General features: G+C 36.8%; 1 protein-coding gene across 1 annotated transcript in view; it reads left to right on the top strand.

Annotated features, from left to right (window-relative positions):
* The window catches only part of ADAM18 (ADAM metallopeptidase domain 18), a 171,485-nt gene that overhangs the window by 61,039 nt on the left and 89,271 nt on the right, over nucleotides 1–21,175 (top strand). The window contains exons 6-9 of the mRNA XM_049865504.1: nucleotides 381–459; nucleotides 867–943; nucleotides 1,963–2,140; nucleotides 15,930–15,995. Coding sequence (XP_049721461.1) covers nucleotides 381–459; nucleotides 867–943; nucleotides 1,963–2,140; nucleotides 15,930–15,995 — 400 coding nt within the window. The remainder of the gene's footprint in view (nucleotides 1–380; nucleotides 460–866; nucleotides 944–1,962; nucleotides 2,141–15,929; nucleotides 15,996–21,175) is intronic.

Here is a 21,175-nt window from a genome sequence, read left to right as displayed (position 1 = left end):
CCACCATGCTAAAAATACATGACCTTGACTGTCCTCAACACCAGGATTTTTGTCTGTTTTGTTTATGGTCCTGTCTTAGCACCTAGAAGAGGTCCCATTACATAGTAGACACTTAGTAAATATTTGTTGAATGAGGACATATACAACCACACAAACGAATATGTGACCACAGAGTAGTCACAGTCTGTTTCAGCATTAAGAAAGCCTGAACTCCCTAATACCCTATTTCTATGAATTTTAACTGCTGTGCCACACTAAAATAACTCTAATTAAAGTATGTTACCATGTAAATCCTATCCATTCCACATTTGCTGTTAGTTTTAATGTTTACATCATATTGAATTCATAACTCAAACATTTTTTATTTTTGTTTCCCTGAGGTTGTTCTTACCCCAGAATTTTTTGGTTTATACATATAATGAAATTGGCTCTTTGCATTCTGAGTCTTCATATTTAAAGGTAAGACTCTGATGTCTTAGACATTTATTACCATGTGCTTCTTTGTTGAAGAGGACATATCACTAACATTGGGATTTATTGGTTCCATGTTGACTCCTGAATACAAATATTTTATTCCGTATAACTCTGGTCACCATTTCAGTTGGCTATTGTACATAGAAATGATGTGTGACAGAGACAAAACCCAGGTACAAGAGAATACTTGTAGGCACCTATGTGATACAGAGCAATAAAAGCTGTCAAAAACCTTTTTTTTTTTTGCCCTGAAAATCAGTCTTAATAATTCTGTATGATTCATAGCCTTATTGTCAATGGTTTTAATGTTTTGAGTCCCCTGCAATGTTTGACAATACATTTTTATTCATAAAGAATTTATTTACTTGCCTACTTTCTATACTGTTTTTCAGATGCATTGCCATTACCAAGGATATGTTGCAGATTTTCCAAATTCAGCTGCGACCCTCAGCATCTGCTCTGGACTCAGGTCACAGCATCTTAGGGGATATACACAGATGAAAAATTTAGGGTATACTTTCAGTTGAAACTTAGTGACTGCAGACACTTAGAAACCTAGGAAGGTTTAAGAGGAAACCAAATCTGAAAGTTTTCTTTATGATGGGCTTACTTCTATCTATATTCATATGAATATCTGGACCTACATGACCATTCCAGTGAAATCCCTACAAGTAATCTTGACTGGAGGTATTTCCAATAACTGTGCAGAAAGGAATTGTTTTAGGAAAGGGATCTTTAAAACATCTTCTGAAACATTATTGTTGCATTATCCATCTGTTATCTCAATTTGTTTTGGTAACTGACATTAATAACTTAAATATGGTAAGTACCAATAATATACTCTCACCTTGGAGAAATGCAGTGCCAGACACAGAAACAACTGATTAGAAGGTCTCCCAGGGGTAAAGGGCAGGGATAAGTGATTCTTGTTATTGAAAGGTGATACATTTATAAGAGGAAGAAAGAACCAGAGTAGAGAAAAAAAGGCTCTCCCTGACTTTTCTTGTTATGTTTTATGTTGTTTTGATTGCCTGATTTCCGGAATTTACACATGTCAATCAGAAAATTGGCTGTCTTTGAATGTGATTTTCATGGATATCAATCTCTTTGGATATGCACTCTATATATCTGCTTGCCCTTATTTGGGGCTTTGTAAGCAAAGAAGCCTTATTCTCAAAATTCTGAACAGATATCTTAGAACATAGCAAATACTAGGCCTCAACATAGCAAATACTAGGTCTCAGAAAATATATTCTGAGTGAATGGGATTATTATCTAGAAATTATTTCACTATATTTAGTTTCTGAACGAACCTAAAACAGATGTAGTCACTTGGTAACTAGTAGCAGACTGCAAAGAACAAATCGGAAAAGAAAGTGGGCTTAAAACCTGTCATTTACTATGGCTCCTTATTTCTCACATTCCAGATTATAGCTTTGATGGGACCATTTGCAGAATTTTTATAATTATTGCCTTCTGAATATACAGGGGATTCCTTCAGTTTGAAAATATTACTTATGGAATTGAACCAATGGAATCTTCAGCAAGATTTGAGCACATGATATATCAAGTGAAAAATGACATTCCAGTTGTACCAATATTAGCAGAAAATGGAAGCAATACTTGGCAGAAGGACCAGCCCTATAAAGTTCATATGAGTTCACAGGTAACTATGGCGGTTCGTATGTTATGACGTACTAGGAAATTACTTCCGTAAGATTTTGAAAACAATCTATTTGAAGAACAACTGTTCAATTGTTGCTGTTGTTGTTGTTGTTAGATAGCCATCAGTTGGTTCTGCACAACAGAATGAAACGCTGCCTAATCCTGCACCATCCTTATGATTGTCACTATGTTTGAACCCATCGTTGCAGCCACTGTGTCAGTCCACTTCATTGAGGGTCTTTCTCTTTTTCTTTGACCTTCTACTTTACCAAGCATGATGTCCTTCTCCAAGGACTGGTCCCTCCTGATGTCATGTTCAAAGTACGTAAGACAAAGTCTAGCCATCCTCCCTTCTAAGGAACCTTCTGGCTGTGCTTCCTCCAAGACAGACTTGTTTGTTGTTCTGGCATTCCATGGTATATTCAATATTATTCACCAGCACCATAATTCAAAGGCATCAATTCTTCTTCAGTCTTCAGAGGTTTCAACTCACGAGCCACTCCATGGGAGAAAGATGTGGCAGTCTGCTTCTGTAAAGATTTACAACCTTGGAAACACTATGGAGCAATTCTACTCTGTCCTATAGGGTTGCCGTGAGTCGGAATTGACTCTGTGGCAATGGGGATTGTTCAGTAGGAACATTAAATTTAATGTCTGGTTTTTGTATCTAAAAAACATCTGAATTTCTTAAAAGCTATCTGGGAAATTATCTAATATGTATTCAAACTTAATGTTTTATGATGCATTATGTAACATTTCTATTTTTATTTAAATAAAATGCATATTATTGAATAACATTTAGAAATACAGGAAGAACAGTTACTGTTATTACCACTACCATGGTAAAATTACTTTTATTATTTTGAGGTGTAGCTTATCTATCTTTAAATCCACTGATGGTTTTTCTTCTCCCTGCTGAAATTTGCTATTAAGCCCCTCTAATGAATTTTTCATACTAGACTCATACTTCGTACATTCCAGGTTCCGATTATTAATGGATGTTTGCAGCTGTTTCTTCTCGTTTTGAAGGATCAGTAGTTGGAAAATATGGCCTTGGTGATAGAAACAATGCCAGAGATTGAATGGTAGAATTTTGCAAAACCAACAACTTCTTCATTGCAAGTATCTTCTTTCACCGACATAAACGGCGACTATACACATGGACCTCGCCAGATGGAACACACAGAAATCAAATAGACTACATCTGTGGAAAGAGATGATGGAAAAGCTCAATATCATCAGTCAGAACAAGGCCAGGGGCCAACTGTGGAACAGACCATCAATTGCTCATATGCAAGTTCAAGCTGAAACTGAAGAAAATCCAAGCAAGTCCACGAGAGCCAAAATATGACCTTGAGTATATACCACCTGAATTTAGAGACCATCTCAAGAATAGATTTGATGCATTGAACACTAGTGACCGAAGACCAGACGAGTTGTGGAATGACATCAAGGACATCATCCATGAAGAAAGCAAGAGGTCGCTGAAAAGACAGGAAAGAAAGAAAAGACCAAGATGGATGTCAGAGGAGACTCTGAAACTTGCTCTTGCGCGTCGAGCAGCTAAAGCAAAAGGAAGAATTGATGAAGTAAAAGAACTGAACAGAAGATTTCAAAGGGCCTCTCGAGAAGACAAAAGAAAGTATTCTAATGACATGTGCAAAGAGCTGGAGATGGAAAACCAAAAGGGAAGAACATACGCGGCATTTCTGAAGCTGAAAGAACTGAAGAAAAAATTCAAGCCTCAAGTTGGAATGGTGAAGGATTCCATGGAAGCATCAAAAGAAGATGGAAGGAATACACAGAGTCATTATACCAAAAAGAATTAGTCGATATTCAACCATTTCAAGAGGTGGCATATGATCAGGAACCGATGGTACTGAAGGAAGAAGTCCAAGCTGCTCTGAAGGCATCGGCGAAAAAAAAGGCTCCAGGAATGATGGAATATCAATTGAGATGTTTCAACAAACAGATGCAGTGCTGAAGGTGCTCACTCGTCTATGCCAAGGAGCCTCACCAAGAGACAAAACACACGCATGAAACAGTTAAAATATCCCCACAATGTGTGTCAACCAAGACATTCAGGGGAAGATGCTTCCTGGCCAACTGATTGGAAGAGATCCATATTTATGCCTATTCCCAAGAAAGGTGATCCAATCAAATGTGGAAGTTGTAGAACAATATCGTTAATATCACACCCAAGCAAAATTCTGCTGAAGATCATTCAAAAACGGCTGCAGCAGTATATCGACAGGGAGCTGCCAGGAATTCAGGCCGGCTTCAGAAGAGGACGTGGAACCAGGGATATCATTACTGATGTCAGATGGATCCTGGCTGAAAGCAGAGAATACCAGAAGGATGTTTACCTGTGTTTTATTGATTATGCAAAAGTATTTGACTGTGTGGATCATAACAAACTATGGATAACACTGCGAAGAGTGGGAATTTTAGAACACTTAATTATGCTGATGAGGAACCTTTACATAGATCAAGAGGCAGTTGTTCGTACAGAACAAGGAGATAATGATTGGTTTAAAGTCAGGAAAGGTGTGTGTCAGGGTTGTATTCTTTCACCATACCTATTTAATCTGTATGCTGAGCAAATAATCCGAGAAGCTGGACTACATGAAGAAGAACGGGGCATCAAGATTAGAGGAAGACTCATTAACAACCTTCGTTATGCAGATGACACAACCTTGCTTGCTGAAAGTGAAGAGGACTTGAAGCACTTACTAATGAAGATCAAAGACCACAGCCTTCAGTATAGATTGTACCTCAACATAAAGAAAACAAAAATCCTCACAACTGGACCAATGAGCAACATCATGATAAATGGAGAAAAGATTGAGGTTGTCAAGGATTTCATTTTACTTGGATCCACAATCAACAGCCATGGAAGCAGCAGTCAAGAAATGAAAAGATGCATTGCATTGGGCAAATCTGCTGCAAAGGACCTCTTCAAAGTGTTGAAGAGCAAAGATGTCACCCTAAAGCCCTAAGGTGTGCCTGACCCAAGCCATGGTATTTTCAATCTCATCATATGCATGTGAAAGCTGGACAATGAATATGGAAGACCGAAGAAGAATTGACGCCTTTGAATTGTGGTGTTGGCGAAGAATATTGAATATACCATGGACTGCCAAAAGAACAAACAAATCTGTCTTAGAAGAAGTACAACCAGAATGCTCCTTAGAGGCAAGGATGGCAAGACTGCGTCTCACATACTTTGGACATGTTGTCAGGAGGGATCAGTCCCTGGAGAAGGACATCACGCTTGGCAGAGTACAGGGTCAGTGGAAAAGAGAAAGACCCTCAACGAGGTGGATTGACACAGTGGTTGCAACAATGAGTTCAAGCATAACGACGATTGTAAGGATGGCGCAGGACTGGGCGGTGTTTCGTTCTGTTGTGCATAGGGTCTCTATGAGTCGGAACCGACTCAACGGCGCCTAACAAAAACAACAACAACAATGAATTTTTCATTTCATTTGTTTTACTTTTTGACTCATATTTTCTATTTTTCTCTTTTTCATAACTTTAACATCTTTACTGACATTCTCTATTTGTTGACATGTAATTTTAATACTTTTTTTTTTCATTTACTTTAGATCTTTGGACATATTTAAAATAGCTTATTTAAGGTCTTTTTATAGTTGGAAACCCTGGTTTTTAGTAGTTAAGAGCTATGGCTACTAACCAAAAGGCTGGCAGTTTGAATCTACCAGGTGCTCCGTGGAAACCTTATGGGGCAGTTCTACTCTGTCCTCTAGGGTCACCATGAGTCAGAATTTACTCCATGGCAATGATTTTTTTTTTTTTTTTAGTAAGCCCAACCCCTAGACTCCCTCAGAGAGTCTGTAGTTTGCATTTTTTTCCCTGTGTGTGGGTCATACTCTCTTGTTTTTTTCCATATCTTAAAACAATTTTGTTGTAACCTAGCCATTTTTTTATTTTTATTGAACTTTAGATGAAGGTTTACAGAACAAACTAGTTTCTCATCAAACAGTACACACATTGTTGTATGACATTGGTTAACAACCCCACGACATGTCAGCACTCTCCCTTCTCAACCCTGGGTTCCCTATTACCAGCTTTCGTGTTTCCTCCTACTTTCCAATCCTTGCCCCAGGGCTGGTGCACCCCTTTAGTCTTGTTTTGTTCCATGCGTCTATTCAATCTTTTGCTAAAGGGTGAACCTCAGGAGTGGCCTCATTACTGAGCTGAAAGGGTGTTCGGGGTCCATACTCTCTGGATTTCTCCAGTCCCTGTCAGGCCAGCAAGTCTGGTCTTTCTTTTTGAGTTAGAATTTTGTTCTACATTTTTCTCCAGCTCTGTCCGGAACCCTCTATTGTGATCCCTGTCAGAACAGTCAGTGGTGGTAGCTGGGCACCATCTCATTGTACTAGACAAAGTCTGGTGGAGGCCGTAGTAGATGTGGTCTATTAATCCTTTGGACTAATCTTTCCCTTGTGTCTTTAGTTTTCTTTATTCTTCCTTGCTCCCAAAGGGGTGAGACTGGTGGAGTGTCCTAGATGGCTGCTCACAGGCTTTTAAGACCCCAGACACTACTCACCAAAACAGAATGTAGATCTTTTTCTTTATAAACTCTGTTATGCCAGTTGAGCTAGATATTCCCTGAGACCATGGTCCCCACAGCCCTCAGCCCAGCAATTCGGTCCCTCAGGGAGTTCGAGTGTGTCTATGGAGCTACCATGGCCCTGCCTTGTATAGGCTGTGCTAGCTTCCCCAGTATTGTGTACTGTCTTACCCTTCACCAAAGTTACCACTTATCTATTGTATATTAAGTATTTTTCCATCCCCACGCCTCCCCACCCTCATAACCATTGGATTGTTTCTTTTTGTATGTAAACCTTTTCATGAGTTTTTACAGTAGTGGTCTCATAAAATATTTGTCCTTTTGTGATTGACTTATTTCACTCAGCATAATGTCCTCCAGATGCATCCATGTATGTGATGCTTCACAGATTCATCATTGTTCTTTAGCGTTGCGTAATACTCCATTGTGTGAATGTACCACAGTTTGTTTATCCACCATCTTTTTGCTGTCGTGAGCAATGCTGCAATGAACATGGATGTACATATATCTATTCGTGTGAGGACTCTTATTTCGCTAGGGTATATTCCTAGGAGTGGGTTTGCTGGATCATATGGTATTTCTATTTCTAGCTTTCTAAGGAAGCGCCATATCATTTTCCAAAATGGTTGTATCCCACCAGCAGTGCATAAGAGTTCTGATTGCCCTGCAGCCTCTCCAACATTTGTTATTTTCTGTTTTATTGATTCGTGCCAGTAATGCCGGGGTGAGATGGTATCTCATTGTGGTTTTGATTTGCATTTCTCTGATGGCTAGAGATCGTGAGCATTTCCTCATGTGTCTGTTGGTCGCTTGAATGTCTTCTTTGGTGAAGTCTGTTCATATCCTTTGCCCATTTTTTTAAGTAAATTATTTGTCTTTTTGTTATAGAGGTGTTGGATTTTCTAGTAGATTTTAGAGATTAGACTTTGTCTGATTTGTAATAGCCAATTCTTCCCTCCCCCACCCCCCGTCTGTAGCTTCTCTTTTTATTCTTTTGGTGAAGTCTTTTGATGAGCATAAGTGTTTGATTTTTAGAAGATCCCAGTTATCTAGCTTATCTTCTGGAGCTTGTGTGTTGTTGCTTGTTATTTGTATCCTATTAATGCCATGTATTTTTTTTTTTTTTTAATGCCATGTATTAGGGCTGCTAGCATTGATCTTTTTTTTCTTCTGTGAATTTCATAGTTTTAGGCTTTTTATTTAGGTCTTTGATCCATTTTGAGTTAGTTTTTGTATATGGTGTGAGGTATGGGTCCTGTTTCATTGTTTTGCAGATGGACATCCAGTTTCGCCAGCACCATTTGTTGAAGAGATGTTATTTCCCCATTGACTGGAGTTAGCATGTTTGTAGGAAATCAGTTGACCATAGATGTATGGATTTATTTCTGGGTCCTCAATTCTATTCCATTGGTCTATGAGTCTATCATTAAACCAGTACCAGGATGTTTTGATTACTGTAGCTGTGTAGTATGTTTTGAAGTCTGGAAGTATAAGTTCGCCCACTTTGTCTTCCTTTGAAATTGCTTTGGAATATTTGGGACCTCTTGACCTTTTATATAAAGTTGAGGATTAGTTTTTCCATTTCTGTAAAAAAAAAAAAAGTTGGAATTTTGATAGACATTGTGTTAAATTGATTGATAACTTTGGTTATTAATGACATCTTGACAATATTAAGTCTTCCAAACTATGGACACTGAATGCCTTTCCATATAGTTAGGTCTTCTTAATTTCTTTCAGCAGTGTTTTATAATTTTTGTTATATATGTCTTTCATATTCCTGGTTAGTTTTATTCCCAGGTATTTTATTCTGTTGGGTGCTATTGTAAATGGAATTTTCTTAATCTACTTTTCAGATTTCTCATTGCTGGTGTGGAATCTCAACTCATTTTTGCATATCCTGAAATTTTTCTCAATTAATCTCTTAGCTCTACATTTACGATGACTTATTTTAGTTTGATATCAACATTTAGGAAACCCTGGTGGTGTAGTGGTTAAGTGTTACAGCTGCTAACCAAAAGGTCAGCAGTTTGAATCCACCAGGCACTCCTTGGAAACTGTATGGGGCAGTTCTACTCTGTCCTGTAGGGCCACTATGAGTCAGAATCAACTAGGTGGCAACAGGTTTGGTTTTATCAACATTTAACATACAAACAACAAGTGGCATACAATATCAACATACTAAAATGCTATCCCCATTTTCCTCCTCCCTCTCCCACCTCTGTTGTTGTGACACCAATTACATCATAGTACATCCTTTGTCTGTTACGTTAGATTTAAATTTGTACTTATTTCTTATGCATTTGATTTTATAATGCTCATAGAACTTAACTACTAAATTGTTCACTGGAAATACCATAAAACTAGCCCTGTTATCTGCCCATATCATTACTTTTACTTGAGACCTCTGTTTTATTTTTAAAGTGTTTTTTCCTATGTGTGGCTTTGAGTATCTGTCTAGTATCCTTTCCTTTCCATCTGAATGTCTCCCTTTAGTAATTCTTGAAAGGTATGTCTGGTGGTAACACATTCCCACGATTTTGTTTATCGGGGAATATCTCGATTTCATCTTTATTTTTGAAGGACAGTTTTGCTGGGTAAAGAACTCTTGGTTGACAGTCCTTCTATTTCAGTACTTAATATATATTGTTCCATCACCTCCTAGCCAAGAAATTGGCATTTAGTCTTACTAAGGACCCCTTAAGTGTTATATTGTACTTTTGTTTTGCTGTTTTCAGAACTCTCTCCTTGTCTTTGGTTTTCAAGAATTTGATTACAGTATGACTTGGTGTAGACCTCCTTGGATTCATTCTACTTGGAGTTCATCTAGCTTCCTGGCTTTGCAGGTTCAACTCCTTATTCAGGTCTGGAAATTTTTCTGTCATTATTTCGTGAAATATTCTTTGTGTCCTTTTTTTTTCCTCCTCTTCTTCCAGGATCCTCAAGATCCATATGTTGGATTTCTTGGTGGTGTTCCACAATTCCATTTGACTTTGTTCACCTTTCTTTGTTCTTTCATCTTGTTTCTCTTGGGACTTTATAAGCTAAATTACTATGTCCAGTAGTTTGCTTATTCTGCTTTCTGTCTGCTTGAATCTATTGTTGAATCTCTGCCTTGTATTTTCCCATTCAGTTATTTTATTCCTCAGTTTCAGTATTTCTATTTGGTTCTTTTTTTATGTTTTTTATATCCTTATGGAGTTTCTCATTTTGTTTCCTGGTCTTCATTATTTTGTTGTTTGTGTTTTCTTTGCATTTTTGGATATATTTAACATTGTTGTTTGAAAACCCTTTATTTTTTCACCATTATCCTGGCCTCCATAGGACTGATTTTAGCTTCTTCATCATGTTCCTTTAGTTATTCTATCTTCTCCTGTGATTTTGTATGTCTTATAATTTTCTGTTGAACCTGGGGCATTTGAGTATTTTATTGTTTTAATTCTGGAACTCAGAATTTTCTTTTTCCCCAGGAATTATGTTTGTATGCATGAACTTGTTCTTGTTTCCCTATTTCCCTGAATTCCAATAGAGAGTGCTTTGACCTTTTGGTTCTTAACAGCACTGACTCAGCATTTATTTCAGCCCTTAATGGTACCAGGGTGGATACCCTTTTCTGCAGGAAGACTTTTCTTCAGGTTGTGCTACCCCAAGCCTTGGGGGAGGAGGTCCTATATGCCTTTCTTGGGGTCCAATAGCAGTTCTAGGAACCCACTTTGTGGTGTTGCCTCAGGCACTTCCTTGTTTGATATAAAGTTCTGATCTTTTTTCAGAGCTCCTTATTAATCCCCTATAGGCAGTTCACTCAAGAGCACTGGGTATTTTTTATAGGCAGTTCACAGGTTTAGGTATTTTGGAAATTTTTAAATCTTTAGAGGTTGGCTCAAAGCCCTGGTGGTACAGTGGTTAGGAGTGTGGTTGCTAACCAAAAGGCCAGCCATTCAAATCCACTAGCTCCTCCTTGGAAACCCTATGGGGCAGTTCTACTCAGTCCTGTAAGGGTCCTTATGAGTTGGGGTCAACTTGACAGCAATGAGTTAGGCGTCAGCTCATCACCTATTGTTTATATCTTTTCAGTTCCAATGGGCCTGTTTTGCCACAGAGCCTGGAGGCAGTGAAAAAGTTTTTCCTTTATTTTCTTTAGTCTTGTTGGATTGGGAACCCTGGTGGCATAGTGGTTAAGTGCTATGGTTGCTAACCAAAAGGTCAGCAGTTCGAATCTGCCAGGCACTCCCTGGAAACTCTATGGGGCAGTTGTACTCTGTCCTACAGGGCCGCTATGAGTTGGAATCGATTCAACAACAGTGGGTTTGTTTTTTTTGGTTTTGTTGGATTGGGAGAGGAGTGATTTCACCCTGTGAATCCAACATTTTATCAGTTTTCCTTGTTGCTTTCAGCGGGATATTCAGACTTTGAAGTAGTGGACTGTCATCAAAAGTTAAGTTCCTCTACTGCTCACCTAGCCTTAGGGAACACAGTTCTCTGTATTTCATGATGTGGCTCCACTTGCAACTCACTGTGTTTGTGGCCGTTGGTTTATATGGAGGCTGGGCTGAGCAAGAAGGGTGCCTAAGTGTTGGAGAGAAAGGTTTTCCTACCTTGTAACCTTGCTCTTCTGCTTTTAGCCAGGTGCTTTATTTCTTGGACTGATCACTAGAACTCTGAACCCATCAGTTCTACCATGCTGTTTGTGGTATTCTGTTTCCATTTTTTCTAAATTGTTTTCAGGTAATGGAGACTTTTGATTATCTACATAGCCATTTTGGAGGAGAGGAGCTGAGGGCAGTTTCTCTTCAAGGAAAAATAAAACTAAACAAGATCTACTTTTACCATACACGAAACAGTTGCACTTCTGGACATTTATTCCAGAATAATAAAATCTTATGTACATATAAAAACCTGTACATGAATGGCCATTGAAGCTTCATTTTTAGTAGCCAAAAAAGGGAAACAACTGATGTATACTTCAATAGGTGAATCCTTAAACAAATTGTGATACATCCATCTCATGGAGTAATACTCAGGAATATAAAGAAACAAACTGTTGATACACACAACTACATGGATAGCCTAAGATCATTATGCTGACTAAAGCAAGCCAATGTCAGAAGGTGACATAAAAGCCTTTTCTAACTCTTGGTGACCTTATAGAGGTAATTGCATTTATATAGCATTCTTAATGACATCTATATAAATCTAGCTGAAATCAGTGGCTGGCACAGATTAAGGATGATGGGGATGCTGGAGGTGGGCTTGACTGTAAAGAGCACCATAAAGATTTCCTTTGGTCTTTGTAGTGATGTAATAGTTCTGTATCTTAATTGCAATGGTGATCATATGAATTTACAGACAAAATGACATAGATTCATAATGATACTGTCATGGATTGAGTTATGTCCCCCCAAAAATGTGTGTATTCAAGAATTATTTTACATGAAGGGAAGGACAACATACAATACACAGGAACTCAGCACAACTGCACTAAACCAAAAGCAAAGAAGTTTCCTGAATATAACCAAATGCTCTGAAGGCCAGATTAGCAGGGATGGGGGCCTGGGGACCATGGTTTCAGGGGACATCTAGGTAAATTGGCATAACAAAATGTATTAAGAAAACGTTCTGCATCCCACTTTTGTGAGAGGCTCCTGGGATCTTAAAAACACTAGCAAGCGACCATCTCAGGTCTCAACCCACCTGGAGCAAAGGAGAATGAAGAACACCAAAGACATATGGTAAAGATGAGCCCAAGAGACAGAAAGGGCTACATAAACCAGAAACTCCATCAGCCTGAGACTGAAAGAACTAGATGGTGCCTGGCTACCACCAATCGCTACCCTGACAGGGAACACAACAGAGAGTCCCTGATGGAGCAGGAGAAAAGTGGGATGCAGATCTCAAATTCTCATAAAAAGACCAGTTTTAATGGTCTAACTGAGACTAGAGAGACCCTAGAGGTCATGGTCCCCAGACACTTTATTAGTCCAAGATTGGAACTGTTCCCGAAGCCAACTCTCAGACAGGGATTGGACTGGATTATAAGAGAGATAATGATACTGGTGAGGAATGAGATTCTTGGCTCAAGTAGACACATAAGACTATGTGGGAAACTCCTGTCTGGAAGCAAGATGAGAAGGAAGAGGGGTACAGGAGCTGGCTGAATGGGCACAGGGAATACAGAGTAGAGAGGAGGAATGTGCTCTCATTAGGAGGAGAGCAGCTAGGAGTACATAGCAAGGTGTGTATAACTTTTTGTATGAGACACTGACTTGATCTGTGAACTTTCACTAAAAGCACAATAAATAAATTTAATTAAAAAAATGTGTGTATTAACTTGTTTAGGCCATGATTCCCAGTATTCTGTGGTTGTCCTCCATTTTGTGATTGTAATTTTATGTTAAAGAGGTTTGGGGTGGGATTGTAACACCCTTACCAGGTCACATCTCTGATTCAATGTTAAGGGAGTTTCCCTGGGGTGTGGCCTGCACCACCTTTTATCTCTCAAGAGATAAAAAGGAAAGGAAAGCAAGCAGAGAGTTGGGGACCTCATACCACAAAGAAAGCAGCACCTGGAGTAGAGCGCGTCCTTTGGACCTAGGGTCCTTGAGCCTGAGAAGCTCTTCAACCAGGGGAATATTGATGACAAGGAATTTTCCCCCAGAGCTGACAGAGAAAGAAAGCTGTCCCCTGGACCTGACACCCTGAATTTGGACTAGTAACCTACTAGACTGTGAGAGAATAAATTTCTCTTTGTGAAAGCCATTCACTTGTGGTATTTCTGTTATAGCAGCACTAGATGACTAAGACAGACATATAGTGACATACACAAACACACATCGTACCAATGTAAGTTTACTAGTTATGATAATATACTATAGTTAGGTAATATGTAACCATTGGGGAAAACTGTGTCAAGAGTACATGAAATTCCTGAACTATTTTTGCAATTTCCTATAATTCTACAATTATTTTAGAAAATGGATAAAAATGAAATAATAAATATAATCCATTAATAAAGCAGTGTTTTTGGAAGTTCACTTTATGGATGGTGACATATCTGCCATTATTTTAAATACAATTTTAAACTCATTTTAAAAGCTTGATGTAGAAGATAAATTTTATTATTGCTTTGATAATATGAATATGAATCTTGGCAGAGCAAAACCTCCGGGTAAAAACAGTGCCATTATTAAGATTAAAAACACATTATGCAGAAAATTATTTGAAATTGGTTATGTTGCACACATAATTCATAATTATATTCAACTACGCTGCAGCAAAGAAACCATGGTGGTCAAAATTTACTTATATATTTATATAGGCACAGTAAGAATAACCAAAATACAAAAGAGTTTTTAAGATTACGTTGAATGCAAATGAAAAAAAAATCAGCATCTCATATATATTTCTCTTTGGTGTTCAACATCAATTGCCAAGTATCACTCATAGAAGAAACACATTTTGCAGATTGGATCTCTTAAAAAGTTATCACAGAAGACCATTGTGAATGAGGCAAAATCATAGTAACTGTGAAATATTTTGGCCTGAAATGTTTGAGTTGTTTTTCATATTTGAAAACAATTATGACTATTCTGCACCCAGCAGAACTTGCTGTGAATTTAGGAGGTACGTCAGCAGCTGCACATAGAATATTTTTATTAAATACAATATGATCTTAATAAAAGAGTCATTTGGAGGTGTCAATAATTTCAAATTTATTAACCATAAAGTGTAATCTTGGACAAAATTGTGGTAGTATAATAAAAAAATTAAGATAATATTGACAAAATATGTTGTCCCAAAAATATAAGAAATACAACATTAGAGGAAAATATAGCTAAGAAACTAATAAAAGTATGCAACTGTATGCCAAGGCCGATTATTTTGTTTCTGCTCTTTTAAATCAATGAATTTTTAATAAATTTTAGTTTAGTGTATTCAGATATGTTTAAGAAATATATTGAGTTTTGCAAATAATTTTTGAGTAGAAATATTTCAGGTTCAACAAACGGTAAAATAAAAATTTGCAGTGATTAGATATCAATTTAATTAATTATATAATTTTAATTATTTTTAGTCCCCTCCTTTTTAGGAACGCCACATTTTTCTAGTTGGAGCAAATAAATCATATGATCACTGTTGTTTTAAGACTCCAGTAAGTACTGGAAAATTGCAGAGAGAACAATAAAAGAGTGCTTAGAAGACTTACTTATTTCAGTATTTTAGGAGAGAAAATGAGTTAGGACCAATTCCTTTCCTACAAAATGCTGTACACCACACGCATGTACATACACAGAAATATAGATAGAAGATAGGTAGATAGATAGATGATAGATAATGGCAACAATTGATATATAGAACACAAGCATACTTTATTCCCTTATGAAAATATAAACAAATTTATTTAAATGTAGTCTTTATCATTTAAATCCAGTTTTTTAATTTATCTTAACTTAGACTGTTCTATGACCCACCCAGCATTTGCACCCTCATTGCTTTTGTGTTTTGTGGCCAAGATCCTTGGAGCAAGGAAGAAATTTTAATACCTCTGAGATTAAGGCCTATGCTCTGAAGCTACTGAGTTTGTTCTGACGTTTTGCATTCTGTTTTTCTCTGTGTACCCCATACACTGTTAATAGTACAAACCACACTATTTACCTGAATTTCTGTCTAAATTATGAGCTTTCAAACATTTCCCAGTTTTTCTCTTCTGAATGGATGAAAGATTGCCAGCGTGGCACAGTTGGTATTACCGTAGTCTTGAGGAGGACAGCCAGTGAGAATTTTCAACTGTGAACTGGTAATGTAAATTTGTAATCAGATAAAGACAACAGAATGTGTATCTCTATATATTTTTCCTCATTCAGTACTAATATATAGTACTTGCTAACTCAAGCATAACAATGACTGTGACGATGGTGCAGGACCAGGCAGTGTTTCGTTCTGTTGTGCATAGGGTCGCAACTCGATGGCACCTAACAACAACAAGTACTCTAGAGGTTCACTGGGACTCTCATACAGGGAATATGATTGGAAGTGAACTTTTCTGATTCACATTTACTTTTTATATTTAAGTCCTCATGAAGGTTTTACAGTTACCCTTTTCTTTCCTGCTTAACATGTCATTTTTTTTTTTTGTACTTAACAAATTCAATACTTTTTAACCTATAAATCCCTTGGTATTATTATTTTTTTCTTTCAGAATCAACTTGTTCTGAAAAAATTACCCCAATATCTAGAAATGCATATTATAGTGGAAAAAACTTTGGTAAGTCAAAATTTTCTTTCTTTCTATGAACCACACTACACTTTAGAGATCTTGTGAATAAATATTAGGAACACTCTTGTACGTGTCATTTTGTAGACAAATGACTTGCTAATTTCTCTCGGGCATACACCTAGGATTGGAATTGTTGTGCCATAGGGTCAAAAAGTAATCAACATGTGTTTAATTTAGAGTATGTTGATAAACAATTTTCAAAGTGATTATAACAATTTATTTTCCCACCAGCAATGAAGGAGAGATGTAGGGGTTCCGTAGTCTCAAAAACAGTTGGTATAAATAGTGTTTTTTGTTTTTTAATTAATCCTAGCTTTATTTTTATTCTGGTAGATGTGTAGTGACAGTACATTGTGTTTTTTATTTGAATTTACCTAATAGCAAATGAGTTTACCTGATGACTAATGAGTTTGCCTGATGACTAATGGGCATTTTTTCATATTGTTGTAGACCATTTGGATATTCTCCTTTAAGAAGTGTTCTTTTTTTTTCTTCATTTTATTTGTTTATTTTTTTCTTACTGCCGTGCTGAAATCCTTTATGCATTCTGAGTGAGTCTTTTGTCAGATAACTGAACTGAGAATATTTTCTCCCAGTCTGTGACTTGCTTTTTCACTCTCTTAATGGTATCTTTTGGTGGACAAGTGTTCTTAATTATGATGAATTCCAGCCCAGCTTATCATCTTTGTTATTACTTTTTTGTGTTCCATTTAATAAATATTTTGTTACCCAAACACATAAATATTTTCACCTATGTTTTATTTTTTGGAAACTCCGGGTGGCATAAAAGCGTAAGCACTCGACTACTACCCAAGAGGTTGGCAGTTCAAACCTACCCAAAGGTGCATTGGAAGAGAGGTCTGGCCATTTGCTTCCAAAAGGTCACAGCCTTGAAAACCCTGTGGAGCAGTTCTACTCTGCACACATGGGGTTGTCATAGTTGAAATCGACAGCAACTAACAACAGCAATGCTTTATTTTAGAATATATTTTTTATCTTTTCACATACAATTTTACATCGGAGATTCACACCGTCTCTAACTGGTAAGTGTTCATGATGTAAGATAGGCATTAAGATTATATGTATATAGATATAGATATATAAAATATCAATTTGCTCTAGTGCCATTTTTTTTTTTTGAAATAACCTCACTAATCTCTTTCAATTGTGTTGGCAATTAAAACAAACAAAAAACATATCAGTAGATATTTGCTGGCGTATTTCAGGATTTTCTGTTCTATTCCATTGTCCTATTTATATTTTTTATATCATTACTACATTGTTTTAATTACTATAGCTTTATTGTCTTTTAATCTGTTCATTTAAATCATATTTCATAATTTTTTTACTATAATAGGTCCTTTACATTTAAGTCAATTTTAGAATCAGTCTATACATTCCCACCAAAAAAAAAAAAAAATACTGTGATTTTGATTGGGATTGCATTGAATGTTTAGATCCCTTTGGGAAGAATTGTCATCTTAACAGTATTGAGTCTTCCCACCTATGGATATAGAGGACTACCCCCACACCTGTAATTTTTTGTTAATGTATTTCATTGATGTTCTGTAGTGGTCTTGCTTACAATTTTTTAGATTTATATGATTTGCTGCTTTAGCAAATGGTATTTTCAATTTAATTTTTCAGATTTTCTTGCTAGTTATAGAAATGCTGTTGATTTTTGTGTATTGATTATGAATCTTGCTAAATTCCTTGTTAATTCTTATTTTTTGTACTCTTTTGACTATTCTATGTAAAAAAAACCATGTCACCTGTGAATAATGACAATTTTAGTTCTTTCCAATTTTGATTTCATTTTCTTTTTCTTTCTTGCTTTTAGTTCCTTTTCTTGCTTTATTTATGTATTTATTTATTGCCTTTATTTATTCTTCTTGCTTTATTGTCCTAGCTTTGCCCTCAGAATAATGTTGAATAGAATATGAAGGACGTTCCTATCATTTTTTTTTTTTATAGATAAAGCATTCTCACTAATTAGAATATTAGCTATTAGTTTTTGGTAAATAATCTTTATAATTTTGAGAAAGTTCCCAAATATTCCTAGCTTTATGAGTTTTTTTTTTTTTAAATCATGGACAGTTGTTTAATTTCATCTGATAATTTTTTCTGCATTCATTAAGATGATCTTACATACTTTTAAAACCATTCTTGTAGTGACCCTACTCATTCATGATACTTTATCCATTTTTACCAATCCTCAGCTGTTTTGGCTAATATTTTGCTTAGGATTTGGGGGTTTATGTTGATGACATAATGATATGTAATTTTTCCTCCTTTAAATGTTTTGATTCATTGTGGTATCATTGTGCTAACCTTGTATAAGGAGTTAGTTACTTTTCTTCTTCCTATATTCTGTTCAATAATTTATATATTAGGGATAAGACTACTACAGCAAATATTTGAAAGAATTTACCTCTGTGAATTCACCTCTATGAATCTAGGCCGTAATTTTTTTAGAAATTATTTTTAAATACAGATTCAATTGTTTTAACATATATAGAGCATTGATGAAAACAAAGCTCCAGGATTCAACAAATGGGTGCAACACTGGAAGCCCTCACTATTCTATGCTGAGAAATTTGGAAGACAGCTCTACCTGGCCGTCTGACTGGAAGAGATCCATATGCATGTTCACTCTAAAGAAAGGTGATCCAATAGAATGTGAAAACTATCAAACAATTTCATTAATATCACACATAAGTAAAATTTTGCTGAAGATAATTAAAAAAATGGATGCAGCAGTACACTGACAATGAACTGGCATAAATTCAAGCTGGATTCAGAAGAGGATGTGGAACAAGGGATATCATTGCTGACATCAGATGGATATTGGCTGAAAGCAGATAATACCAGAAAGATACTGGCCTGTGTTTTATTGACTATTCAAAGGCATTCAGTGGTGTGGATCATAACAAATTATGGGTAACATTGTGAAGAATGGGAATTTCTGAACAATTAATTGTGCTCATGAGGAGCCTGTACTTAGACCAAGAGGCACTTTTTGAACAAAACAAGGAAGGGGATTTTGCATTGTTTAAAATCAGGAAACATGTATTCAGGGTTGTATCTTTTTACCATACTTGTTCAATGTATATGTTGAGCAACTAACTCGATAAGCTGGACTATATTAAGAAGAATGCTGCATCAAGATTGGAGGAAGACTCATTAACAGCCTGCAACATGCAGATGACACAACCTTGGTTGGTGAAGGTGAAGAGAACTTGAAGCACTTTACTGATGAAAATCAAAGACTACAGCCTTCAGAATGGATTACACCTCAACATAAAGAAAACAAAAATCTTCAGAACTGAACCAATAAACAACATCATGGTAAGTGGAGAAAATATTAAATTTGTCAAGGATTTCATTTCACTTAGATCCACAATCAATGCCCGTGGAAGCAGCAGTCAAGAAATCAAATGATGCATTGCACTGGGAAAATCTGCTGCAAATGACTTTTTAAAAATGTTAGAAAGCAAAGATGTTACTTTGAGGACTAAGGTGCTCCTGACCAAGCCGTGGTATTTTCAACCAACTTATATACATGCAAAAGCTGGAAAATGAGTAAGGAAGACCGAAGAACTGATGACTTTGAATTATGGTGTTGGTGAAGAATATGGAATATAGCATGGACTTTCAGAAGAAGAAATGAGCCTTTCTTGGAGGAAGTACAGCCAGAGTGCTCCTTGAAAGTGAGGATGGTGAGACTGTCTCATTTACTTTGGACATGTTATCAGGAGGGACCAGTCCCTAGGGAAGGACATCATGCTTAATAAAGTAGAGACTCAGCAAAAAAGAGGAAGTCCCTCAAGGATATGGATTGACACACAGTGGCTGCAACAGTGGGCTCAGACAAAGCAATGTTTAGAGGATGACACAGGACAGGGCAGTGTTTTGTTTTGTCATACATAGGTTCGCTATGAGTTGGAACTGACTCAAGGGCACCTAACAGTAGCAGCATGAATAGTCTGTGTGTAATTTTTAGGTGAAAATATTTTTAAAGAAATTGAGAAAACAGTAATTCAGTGCAGCCTGAAATGGAATATTCTAAGGTTTGTTCCAAATGACGATGGTAATACTACATGGAGATTGGAAGGTGGCTTAGTTGAAAAAATTAAATGTTTTGAAAATGTAAAGCCAATGGTTATTGGCTCCCTGGTGGCACAGTGGTTGAGAGCTATGGCTGCTAACCAAAAGGTCAACAGTTCAAATTCACCAACTGCAACTAGGAAATGCTTTGGGGCAGTTCTGCTTTTTCCTGTAGGGTCGCTATGAGTCAGAATCAACTGGACGGCAACAGGTTTTTTTAAATGGTTATTAATGATATTATTCATTCATTAGCAGGCATTTTGTGGAAAATAATTGAAACTATCACGTGCTAATTAACCAATGGTTTCAGCAGTGCACTTCATACACTCTTTTTTGTCACTTTTTAAAAAAAAAACTTGTGGTAAAATATACCTAACATTACATTTGCCCCGACCTGTCTGTCAGTTTGTTGTATTGTGGGGGCTTGTGTGTTGCTGTGATGCTGAAAGTTATGCCACTGGTATTCAGATACCAACAGGGTCACCCATGGAGGACAGGTTTCAGCTGAGCTTCCAGACTAAGACAGACTAAGAAGAAGGACCCAGCAGTCTACTTCTGAAAAGCATTTGCCAGTAAAAACCTTATGAATAACAGTGGAACATTGTCTGATATAGTGCTGGAAGATGAGCCCCCAAGGTTGGAAGGCACTCAAAACATGACTGGGGAAGAGCTGCCTCCTCAAAGTAGAGTCAACCTTAATGACGTGGATGGAGTAAAGCTTTCAGGACCTTCATTTGCTGGTGTGGCATGACTCAAAATGAGAAGAAACAGCTGCAAACATCCTTTAAAAATTAGAACCTGGAATGTACGAAGTATGAATCTAGGAAAACTGGAAATCGTCAAAAATGAAACAGAATGCATAAACATCGATATCCTAGGCATTAGTGAGCTGAAATGGACTGGTATTGGCCATTTTGAATAGGACAATCATGTACTCTACTATGCTGGGAATAACAACTCGAAGAGGAGTGGTGTTACATTCATCAACAAAAAGAACGTTTCAAGATCTATCCTGAAATACAACACTGTAAGTGATAGGATAATATCCATACGCCTACAAG

The sequence above is a fragment of the Elephas maximus genome, chromosome 22 (genome assembly GCF_024166365.1).
Source record: "Elephas maximus indicus isolate mEleMax1 chromosome 22, mEleMax1 primary haplotype, whole genome shotgun sequence".
Taxonomy (NCBI): Eukaryota; Metazoa; Chordata; class Mammalia; order Proboscidea; family Elephantidae; genus Elephas; species Elephas maximus.
Note: the sequence above shows the minus strand (reverse complement) of the source record. Positions and strands in the feature narration are given on the sequence as shown.